The following is a 12186-nucleotide window of genomic DNA, read 5'->3' on the forward strand; positions in this document are numbered from 1 at the left end:
AGATTGCTCTCCAAGAATAGGTTCTCACCGGGTATGATCTAAGTTTTTTTTAAAAAGTTCCTAGAGTCATGGATCCATTAGACTGTTTGCTACCTGCGGCAACTTACTTGCCGGGCATCAACTCCATCTAAAGAATCTACTCTAAGTGAGGTTCTCGCATCGATCCAACAAGAAATACATCTCGCAGACCCACACTACGCAACCATCTTTCCTAGTTGGGCAAAGAACTAAGGTTCTACAAATGGTTCTCAGAGTCATGGATCCTAAAGAAAATATCGAAGCTTACGGCAACTTACTTGCCGAGCGATAACATCCTCTCAAGAATCTACTCTAAGTAAGGTTCTCGTACCGACCCAACGAGAAATACATCTCGCGGACCCGCACTACTCAACCTCGTCCTATCTTATGTTTTTACTCAAGACTCGGGTAAAAAGTCTTTCCCACATGGTTTGCAATCAGAGTATCCAAGTACCAAACCATAACCGAACCAATACGACAGATTCATATCAATATGACAATAGAGATAGTAAAAACAATAAGGAAAAGCCACATAGGTAATCAAACAAAGGCACACAAACGACCTAACTAGGCCTGACTCACTTAGGGATGTTCCACTTCGATTACTCCCCAGCAGAGTCGCCATCTGTCGCACCTCGAAAAAATGGGGATACGACTTCAAAGCGAAGCGCGATCGCACGCTCGCAATGATGGACTGAACAGAGTCGCCACCGAACTTTATTTATTCCTAAAAAGGAAAGGGGAAATATCGATAAAACCCAAGACAAATGAAAGGATAAGATATGGTCATCGCAACCAATATCAGGGTTCGGGAGTCGATTACGCAAGGGGAAGGTATTAGCACCCCTCACGTCCGTTGTACTCAACGGGAACCATTAGGTTAGTTGTGTGCGTTAGTGTTAGTTGAAATGTTAGGCTTTTCAAGTTATTAGGTGGGAAATAAAGAATGAAGGAAAGGAAAATATTTTTGGATTTTTGACGAAGGACTAAACCTAAGTTTTTTATTAGTGGGCCTTGAAATTCTAGTTATCAGACTTTGGATGTCACATGGGTTGTTATGACATCCAATTCTGCACAGACAGGAATTATGCAGAACTTAAACGTAAGTGCAGTAAATAACACAAGTAATTGTTTACCCAGTTCAATCCAACATGACCTACATCTGGGGGCTACCAAGCCAGGGAGGAAATTCACTATTAGTAGTATCAATTCATAGCTAAACTCACCCGTTTACAACTTATCACTTAATCCCTACCCAATGCAATTTCAATCTTACACTAAGATCGGAGTTCCTACTCACTCCCCCTCAATCACCTCAGTGATTACTATCTTTAATCAATATTAAAGACAAGTTGAAGTCACACTTCAAACAACTCTTGATTGTGCTTCACAGCTTTAATCAAGATACCAGCACTCACACTTAAAAGCTTTGAGCGACACAACACTTACAACTCAATGAACACCCTAAGCCACAGCAATCATCTACTTGATAATGGCTTGGCTTACAAGATACGTCTAATACAAGACTCACAAAAATACAGCAGTGAAGTATGATGGACACACAAAATCTTCACACCTCAAAATCCCTGAAACTGAATGAAGGAACGCCTTCCTTTTTATATTGCAGTACCTAGGCTTTTGCACCTGTATTCTCCTGAATTTAAGGTCACACGAGTTCCCATAAACTCAACATTTAGGTTACTAACAAATAGGCTATTTGTTAGGTTCATTAAATGTAACTTGGTTGTTGATTTCCTGGTTTTTCTCTAAGCTGTTGACTTCCTGAAGAATAGCCCAAGAAAAGCTGAAACAGAAAACTGAACAACCTACAATACAGCATATGCTGTCAGGAATGAATGTCACGACATTCAGCTTGACATCAAGGTCCATATGCTGAGTCTGTTTTTCCAGAAAACAGACTGTACAATTTTGCTGACCTGCACATGATCAAAATGACCATACTACAGTAACAGCTTACATTAATAAATGTCAAAGTGTCCAACTTAACATTTACACATTTGGCCTTAAGTTAGTTCTGTTATTCTCTTGAAGAACAAACTAAGTTACATGCTGAAGTATAGCAGAACACCACTCTGTCTAATGTTCAGTAGCTGCTGTCAATGATGAATGTCATAACATCCAGTTTGACATTCAGTCAATAGGCCTTATGCCAGGTCTGGTCTTTCCTTGATAACCAGACTGGAAATAAATACTAAGTTCTAACAGAACACCAGCTGTTCTATTCCTTAGTATCTGTTGACAGGTATGAATGTCACAGCATCCAGTTTGACATTCAATAAATCCTGTGTTAGCTAGTCCTGCAGTAACTACAATGTAGTCACACATGCATGTCATGACATCAGTCAAGACATTAGTAACCAGCTAGTGTTTTACCATATAATGCAGCCAATTAAACACCTACAAACTCCCCCTTTGGCAAATTTTTGGCTAAAACACTTTGATCCCCATAACAGAGTTCATAGCAGCGGAATCACACACCTAGCAGGAAATAATACTAGCTAATACACTCAGAGTGGCAGCACACTCACACACATGGAAGTTAAATAAAAAACTTCACAAAGCAGCACACATACAGAAGTTAAAATCTAAACTTCAACACACAACAGCTGCAGGGGAGGAATCTGTCATGAGAGTCTGTTGTAGAGACCCACTCTGTTTGTCAGGGGTTAATTACTCCCCCTTTTTGTCAAAAATGTTGCCAAAGCCAACAACATAACCAGAGAATAATGACAGAGTTACAGACTTGGTTTTACTTCACAGTTTCAACCAAGTTAGCATCCGCTTGATCTTGCTTCACAGCTTTGATCAAGTAATCACCCACTTTTGCTTTACAATAGGTACCACCATATCAGATGCCATGATTTTGTTTCTGACATCCAGAAACACTCCTGCATGAACAACATCCTTGAACTCCTGCAGGTACATTGGCCTTCTCACGGTAGGGTGTCTCCTTACCCTCTTGTAGCCACACTTGTTGCAAGTAGCATAGCTCCCAAACATGAGTGGTTGCTATAAGGTCTCAGAGAGACATATTCCCAATTTTCTCCTTAAGTTTTCAAACTGAGTAGCATCCAGAGCCTTTGTAAATATGTCAGCCAGTTGAAGGTCCGTGGCTACATGTTCCAAAGTGATCACCTTGTCTTCCACCAGATCTCTGATGAAGTGGTGCCTAATGTCAATATGTTTGGTCCTTCTGTGTTGGATGGGATTCTTGGAGATATTGATGGCACTGAGATTATCACAGAACAATGTCATGACATTTTGAGTGACATTGTACTCAGTGAGCATCTGTTTAATCCAAACCAGTTGGGAACAACTGCTTCCAGCAGCTATGTATTCAGCCTCTGCAGTGGACAGAGAAACACAATTCTGCTTCTTGCTGAACCAAGATATGAGATTGTCTCCTAAGAAGAAACATCCACCTGATGTGCTTTTTCTGTCATCAGCACTCCCAGCCCAATCAACATCACAGTACCCAAATAGGACAGGTTCAGACCCATGTGAGTACAGCATCCCATAGTCACACGTCCCATTGATGTACTTGAGAATCCTTTTGACTCGATTCAAGTGGCTCACCTTAGGCTCTGCTTGGTATCTAGCACATACTCCAACTGCATAAGAAATGTCAGGTCTACTTGCAGTTAGGTAAAGTAGGCTTCCTATCATGCTTCTATACAAGCATTGATCAACACCAGGCCCTCTATCATCTTTGGTTAACTTCAGATGTGTAGGTGCAGGAGTCCTCTTGTGCCTAGCATTATCCATACCAAACTTTTTAACTATGTTCTTGGCATACTTGCTTTTGGAGAGAAACATAGAGTCCTCCATTTGGTTTACTTGCATTCCAAGGAAATAGGTCAGTTCTCCAACTAGGCTCATTTCAAACTCAGATTGCATCTGGTGAACAAATTGTTGAACCATTTGTTCTGACATTCCACCAAAGACTATATCATCCACATAGATTTGAGCAATCATGATTTTGCCGTCTTCATCCTTCACAAACAAGGTTTTATCTATTCCACCTTTTCTGTATCCATTTGAGGTCAGAAATTCGGTCAACCTTTCATACCATGCTCTAGGTGCTTGTTTCAACCCATACAAGGCTTTCCTCAACTTGTATACATGCTTAGGTTGGTTAGGATCACAGAACCCTTTAGGTTGTTCCACAAAGACTTCTTCATTCAAGTAGCCATTCAAGAATGCACTCTTCACATCCATTTGGAATAGTTTAAACTTCAGGATGCATGCTACCCCTAACAGCAATCTGATGGACTCAAGCCTAGCCACAGGAGCAAATGTCTCATCAAAATCTACCCCTTCAACTTGAGTGTATCCTTGAGCTACTAGTCTTGATTTATTCCTAGTAATTACTCCTTTCTCATCAGATTTGTTTTTGTAGATCCACTTGGTACCAATGATGTTGGTCCCTTCAGGTCTTGGAACTAGCTCCCATACTTCATTCCTTTTGAACTGCTCCAGTTCCTCTTGCATGGCAATGATCCAGTATTCGTCAGTCAGGGCTTCTTTCACATTCTTTGGTTCAACCTTGGATACAAAGCAGGAATTTGAGCTTATTCCCCGTGACCTGGTAGTCACACCACTATTGGGATCCCCTATGATAAGATCCTTAGGGTGGTCTTTCTGAATTCTGATAGATGGCACTTTGGTGGTTGCATCTACTTCACATTCAGGAGGAGGTTCCTCTACTTCTTCAGACTTGGCTGGAATGTCAGTTGAACTGTCAAGGAATGTTTCAACATCCTCCATGACATCGGTTCCTTCCTCTTTATCGTCCACAATAACATTTATGGATTCCATCAGGACATTGGTCCTGTAGTTGAACACTCTATAGGCTCTGCTGTTAGTGGAGTATCCCAGAAATATACCCTCATCACTTTTCGGATCCAGCTTCCTTCTCTGTTCACGATCTGTGAGAATGTAGCATTTACTTCCAAAGATATGAAAGTACTTCACAGTGGGTTTTCTGCCTTTCCATATTTCATACAGAGTGGAGGAGGTTCCTTTTCTCAAGGTGACTCTGTTGTGAACATACCACGCGGTATTAATTGCTTCAGCCCAAAAGTGCATGGGGAGCTTCTTTGCATGAATCATTGCTCTGGCAGATTCTTGAATAGTTCTATTTTTTCTTTCAACTATCCCATTCTGCTGGGGAGTTATAGGGGAGGAGAACTCATGACTTATTCCTTCAGACGAGCAAAACTCATCAAACTTGGAATTCTTGAACTCCGTACCATGATCACTCCTAATCCGAACCACACAACTGTCCTTTTCCCTTTGAAGTCTGATGCACAGGTCTTTGAAGACATCAAATGTATCTGACTTCTCTCTGATGAAGCTTATCCACGTGTATCTGGAATGGTCATCAACCACCACGTAGGCATATCTCTTCCCACCAAGACTTTCGACCTGCATAGGTCCCATTAAGTCCATATGCAGCAGTTCCAGAGCTCTGGAAGTTGTAGGATGTCCCAGCTTCGGATGTGACATCTTGGTTTGCTTGCCCACTTGGCATTCACCACAGACTCTTCCTTCATCAATAAGCAGCTTTGGGATCCCTCTGACTGCTTCCTTGGATATAATCTTCTTCATTCCCTGTAAGTGAAGATGTCCAAGACGTCTATGCCACATCTTCACCTCCTGTTCTTCCTTGGTTGAGGAGCATATAGTTGAAAAGTTAGAGACTTTAGGTTCCCACAGATAACAGTTATCTTTGGACCTGGTTCCTCTCATAACTTCCTGATTGTCACCATTAGTCATAATGCATAGCTCCTTAGTAAACTGAACATGAAACCCTTGATCACACAGCTGACTTATGCTGATGAGGTTTGCAGTTAGTCCTCTTACTAACAGCACATTATTCAGTTTTGGAACTCCAGAGCAGTCCAGCTTACCCACACCTTTTATTTTACCTTTGGCACCATCACCAAAGGTCACATAGCATCCACTGTCAAAGTACCAGTCTTCTCTGGTAGAGGCCCTTAGAGCAGTGTGTGCTATCCTAGCATACCATTGTTGCTTCTGGATGGGAACATAGCGCTTATATAGTTTATGCGAGGCTTGGTTAGGGAAACCATGAATCCAGTAGCAGAAGGCTTTTATATGACCAAGCCTACCACAGTGGTGACACCTCCACTCCTGGTATTTCCTCTTCTGATGATCATTCATCCTAGTTCCTCGATGTTGAGACATTGGCTTTGACATCCGCTTGAACTTCTGAACTTTAGCCTTTGGGCGTTTGTGTTGAGTTGAGGATCTTTTCCCAAATCCTAGGCCAGATTTGGTTCCAGACTGCTGTCCCACCTTTAGAATCTCTTCCAAGGTATCAGTTCCCTTATTCATCATTCTGATGGATTTCGTCATCTGATTCAGCTTGGAGGTCAGCAGGGCTATCTCACCATTTAGACCCTCTATGACAGATAGTTGCTTCTGTCTCTCATCTTCCAGTTCCTTGATGAGTTTCTTCTGCTTTTCTCCTTGTGCACGCACTTCTGTACTGGTGATACACAGCTTCTTATAGGCTGCAGCAAGTTCATCAAAGGTCAGTTCATCTGCACTTGAGTCATCTTCAGAGGCACAAACACTGGTTAGTGCAGTGACATGTTTGGCAGATTCTCCTTCAGATTCACTTTCAGAATCTCCTTCAGACCATGTGATAGTTAGCCCCTTCTGTTGCATCTTGAGATAAGTAGGACATTCAGCTCTGACGTGTCCATACCCTTCACAACCATGACACTGGATTCCCTTGCCTTGGTTGAACTTTTCTTCAGAAGTTGATCTTTTCCTGATGTCAGACGGGATGTTCTTGACATTAGGTCTCCCTCTTTGATCAATCTTCTTCACGAACTTGTTGAACTGTCTCCCAAGCATGGCTAAAGCTTCTGATATACTTTCATCACCTTCAGTATATCCTGCTTCTGACTCCTCTTCAGCATTAGATACAAAAGCTATGCTTTTGTTCTTCTTTTCAGCATTCTCACACAAGCCCATTTCAAAGGTTTGGAGAGAACCAATGAGCTCATCCACCTTCATATTGCAGATGTCCTGCGCCTCCTCTATGGCTGTGACCTTCATAGCAAATCTCTTAGGCAATGACCTGAGAATCTTTCTTACAAGTTTCTCTTCAGCCATTTTCTCACCTAGTCCACTAGAGGTGTTTGCAATTTCAAGAATATTCATGTGAAAGTCATGAATAGTCTCATCCTCTTTCATCCTCAGATTTTCAAACTTGGTGATCAGCATCTGAAGTTTGGACATCTTCACCTTGGAAGTACCTTCATGAGTTACCTTGAGGGTATCCCAAACTTCCTTAGCTAGTTCACAGTGGTGTACCAGCCTGAAGATGTTCTTACTGGTTCCATTGAACAATGCATTCAAGGCCTTGGAATTTCCAAGAGCTAATGCTTCTTGCTCCTTGTCCCACTCCTCTTCAGGAATCTGCACACTGACTCCATCTTCACCTGTCCTCATTGGATGTTCCCATCCTTTGTTGACCGCTCTCCAGACTTTGCTGTCTAGAGACCTTAAGAAGGCTATCATACGAGGCTTCCAGTCATCATAATTAGAGCCATCCAACATGGGTGGTCTGTTTGAGTGTCCTATATCCTTGTCCATGGTACTAGAAAGTAACTTCCCTAGATCTCACCCAGAAATTCACAGGCAGGGTCCCTGCTCTGATGCCAATTGAAATTCTAGTTATCAGACTTTGGATGTCACACGGGTTGTTATGACATCCAATTCTGCTCAGACAGGAATTATGCAGAACTTAAACGTAAGTGCAGTAAATAACACAAGTAATTGTTTACCCAGTTCAGTCCAACATGACCTACATCTGGGGGCTACCAAGCCAGGGAGGAAATCCACTATTAGTAGTATCAATTCAAAGCTAAACTCACCCGTTTACAACTTATCACTTAATCCCTACCCAATGCAATTTCAATCTTACACTAAGATCAGAGTTCCTACTCACTCCCCCTCAATCACCTCAGTGATTACTATCTTTAATCAATATTAAAGACAAGTTGAAGTCACACTTCAAACAACTCTTGATTGTGCTTCACAGCGTTAATCAAGATACACAGCACTCACGCTTAAAAGCTTTGAGCGACACAACACTTACAACTCAATGAACACCCTATGCCACAACAATCATCTACTTGATAATGGCTTGGCTTACAAGATACGTCTAATACAAGACTCACAAAAATACAGCAGTGAAGTATGATGGACACACAAAATCTTCACGCCTCAAAATCCCTGAAACTGAATGAAGGAACGCCTTCCTTTTTATATTGCAGTACCTGGGCTTTTGCACTTGTATTCTCCTGAATTTAAGGTCACACGAGTTCCCATAAATTCAACATTTAGGTTACTAACAAATAGGCTATTTGTTAGGTTCATTAAATGTAACTTGGTTGTTGATTTCCTGGTTTTTCTCTAAGTTGTTGACTTCCTGAAGAATAGCCCAAGAAAAGCTGAAACAGAAAACTGAACAACCTACAATATAGCATATGCTGTCAGGAATGAATGTCACGACATTCAGCTTGACATCAAGGTCCATATGCTGAGTCTGTTTTTTCAAAAAACAGACTGTACAATTTTGCTGACCTGTACATGATCAAAATGACCATACTACAGTAACAGCTTTAATAAATGTCAAAGTGTCCAACTTAACATTTACACATTTGGCCTTAAGTTAGTTCTGTTATTCTCTTGAAGAACAAACTAAGTTACATGCTGAAGTATAGCAGAACACCACTCTGTCTAATGTTTAGTAGCTGCTGTCAATGATGAATGTCATAACATCCAGTTTGACATTCAGTCAGTAGGCCTTATGCCAGGTCTGGTCTTTCCTTGTTAACCAGACTGGAAATAAATACTATGTTCTAACAGAACACCAGCTGTTCTATTCCTTAGTATCTGTTGACAGGTATGAATGTCACAGCATCCAGTTTGACATTCAATAAATCCTGTGTTAGCTAGTCCTGCAGTAACTACAATATAGTCACACATGCATGTCATGACATCAGTCAAGACATTAGTAACCAGCTAGTGTTTTACCATATAATGCAGCCAATTAAACACCTACAGGCCTGACAAGATTTAAAAATCCTGCTCCTACGTATCTCAAAAGAGAAATCAAGGCTTACGTAGTTCTGGGTAGAAAAATGTTTGTTTGTTAGTCGATTTTAGCGAAAGCTATACTGTATTAATCGACGAAAACATTGTTTTACCCAAAACAGATGAGGAGTGGACGCATACCACACATCGAACGGATTTATAAATCTACATTCCGAAAAGCGTCATCTATCTCTACTCAACAATCGTGGCCGAAACATTGTTTTGTATCACTTAAGACAATATATCTTTTGTTTATGAAAAAGGTTTTCTGATTAGTCGCACGGCGGCGAGAAAAGAGTTTGATTGGTTGGATGTATTTTGAATGATGGCGAGGACTTGGATGAGCGAGATATACATCTCGAATCCTAGTCTCAGGAGTGCACGGTATACACCATGTTCCATTTCCATCTTTATTGAAAAAGTATTAAGGTAGGAATTAGGTATTTTGAAGTTTGAAAGACGAGTACTTGTGACTTACAAGCTCTTACACCTTGGGTCTAATACTCGGGACTACGTCTGGACATTCCACCCAGGCAGTCTGTTTCTTTCCAATATTGCTAAGAAAATGATTCGGATATTTATGAATGTTTTGGAGGGAAGACGAATATTTATGGCTTGCAAGCTCTTACAGCTTGAGCCTAATATTCGGGATTACGACTGGACATTCCATCCAGGTAATCTTTTTCTTCCAACTTTAATAAGAAAATGGTTTAGATATTCATAACTATTTTGGAGAGAAGACGAATATTTATGGCTTGCAAGCTCTTACAGCTTGAGCCTAATATTCGGGATTACGACTGGACATTCCATCCAGGTAACCTTTTTCTTCCAACTTTTATTTAGAAAATGATTTTGAATATTGGAGTGTTAAAGAGAAGACGAATATTAACGGCTTGCAAGCTCTTACAGCTTGAGCCTAATATTCGGGATTACGACTGGACATTCCATCCAGGTAACCTTTTTCTTCCAACTTTATTAAGAAAATGATTTTGAATATTAAATTAAAACAATTAAAGTACCGAGGTTTGAAATTATTGAAAGTTAAGTTGATGTTGCTTAAGAGCTCATTGTAAGAAGGCCCAAGAGTAGGCCATGTGAGGTTGATGGCGATGCTTAAAAGCAATCGACTTACAAGGGTATGGAAACGGGCTCGACATTGAATCGAGAAAAGTGATTTTTTATAGTTTAAAGCGGTTTTGAATGGATGATGAAATTAAAAGAAAACAAATTTGTGTTACTAAACAACAATGAAACTATAAGCATAAGAGAAATTATAATAAAACATAAACATAAAAAAAAATGCCAAAAGAAATAGAATGCTATACATGAGTATTGAATCCACTCCACTAAAGACCATAGAAACCAACCCTCTCCACCAAGCCACTTATGACTAGTTGTCATCTTAATGCTAATTTGGGTAAATAAACCAAGATAAATTAAAAATAGAATTAAAATAAAAAACTAATAAAAAAGAAATCTGTTGGACTACCATAATTAAACCCAGCCGCTTGGCTGTTGGGTTCTAGAGGCTACTGAGTTGGGAATAATAAAAAAAAATGGAATCATTGTTAAACACCAACGTTAATGTCCACTGGGAACACTAAAGGGTCACTTAAATGGAGTTAAATGGTCTGTCTTATAATGTTTAATTAAAGAGCAAAAAATGAAAATAGAGGGCACAAATGAAATTCGAAACTCATCGTCCTCCTCCCAAATCTCAATCACAGAAATCTCTCTACCTCAAAACTCTCTCAAACGAAATCTCTCTCTGCTCTCAAAATCGCTCATCAACGCCCTCAGTCGCTCACAGCAAACCTCCTCCCTCATCGCTCCCTTAACCTCGCGTTCCTCTCAAAATCGCGTCACTCTCACCATCTCACCAAGAACCAAACTACAACAGAGATTAAAACGAAAATCCCAAACGAAAGCTCACCTTCGGTGGTTTGGCAGCTCAGGTAACGATCGAATCTCCTTCCTTCGCTTCTTTCGATCGGTTCCTTTTCTGATTTGGGGATTAGGTTTCTTTTGTGGTGTTTTTTTTTCTGCCTCTCAATTGTTTTTTTTGCCTCCTTTACTGATTCGCTCTCTCTTCCTATTTATCTCTCACGAATTAGGGTTTTGATTTGGTACCCAAAGGTTCAATGGAGAAAATTTCCAGAAGTGCTTTTTTGCTCAGAATCGAGTTTGTCCTGTTTTATGCTACAATCCGGAAACGGTAATATGAACTCCTGCTTTCTCTTTGAACTTTGTCTTAATTCCAAATTGGGAATTCTTTGAAATTTTACTGCTTGGTAATTATTTTGTAGCTTCGGTTGTCACAGGGGTTCTGGATCGGTGAGGATGAGAAGACGGGGCTCACTGAAGGAAGTTTGAAACTGATTGGTGAAGGTTCCAGGAGTGTGCCTTCCAGCAATAGCATGAACTCGAACTTGTGAACAACTCTCTGTCCATAAGGCCTAGCAGATTGGACAATAATATCCTGAGGATTCTCAATCGCAACAATAACCCTCTCACAGGCACCCTCAAGAACAGCATTAGCGAATTGATCAAAAGAGCGAAGTGTCCCCATGAGCTTTCTACCATCTCTTAGCAATATAAGAAGTTTCTGCGGTAGAGGTAATAGGAACCAAGAGTTTATCATGTTTCCTAAACACACTGCTACACCTTTTTACAATTCCTTGATCTGCTATATATTGTAGTTCTGAAAATGATGAAGGCCCTTTCTCACGCCCAGAACCATCAATGTAATATCAGTCATCCAAATGCAGCTGCAACTCCTGGATGGTACAGAGATGGTCTTTAGGCACACCAATGGACTCCCTGCTTTGGTAAGGACCTTGATCACTAACTTATTTTGACCGAGAATTTTCTTCAGTTAATGATCTCTTACTATCACAGGTTGAAGTGAATGGCCGGACTGACCTTGGATGTTGTCTATCCTTGCCTTGGCTCTGGTGTCTCTTTAGCACTTGGAAAAATGGTGGTGATTCGAGTGAAAAGGTAGGAAAT

General features: G+C 40.6%; 1 protein-coding gene across 1 annotated transcript; it reads right to left on the minus strand.

The window, feature by feature from the left end:
• Positions 1-11458: 11458 nt before the first annotated feature.
• Positions 11459-11818, minus strand: LOC127103701 (uncharacterized). Its single transcript, XM_051040935.1, has one exon. It carries the CDS (start codon positions 11816-11818, stop codon positions 11459-11461), a length of 360 nt encoding a protein of 119 aa, XP_050896892.1.
• Positions 11819-12186: the final 368 nt, after the last annotated feature.

This window comes from Lathyrus oleraceus, chromosome 7 (assembly GCF_024323335.1).
Source record: "Lathyrus oleraceus cultivar Zhongwan6 chromosome 7, CAAS_Psat_ZW6_1.0, whole genome shotgun sequence".
Lineage (NCBI taxonomy): Eukaryota > Viridiplantae > Streptophyta > Magnoliopsida > Fabales > Fabaceae > Lathyrus > Lathyrus oleraceus.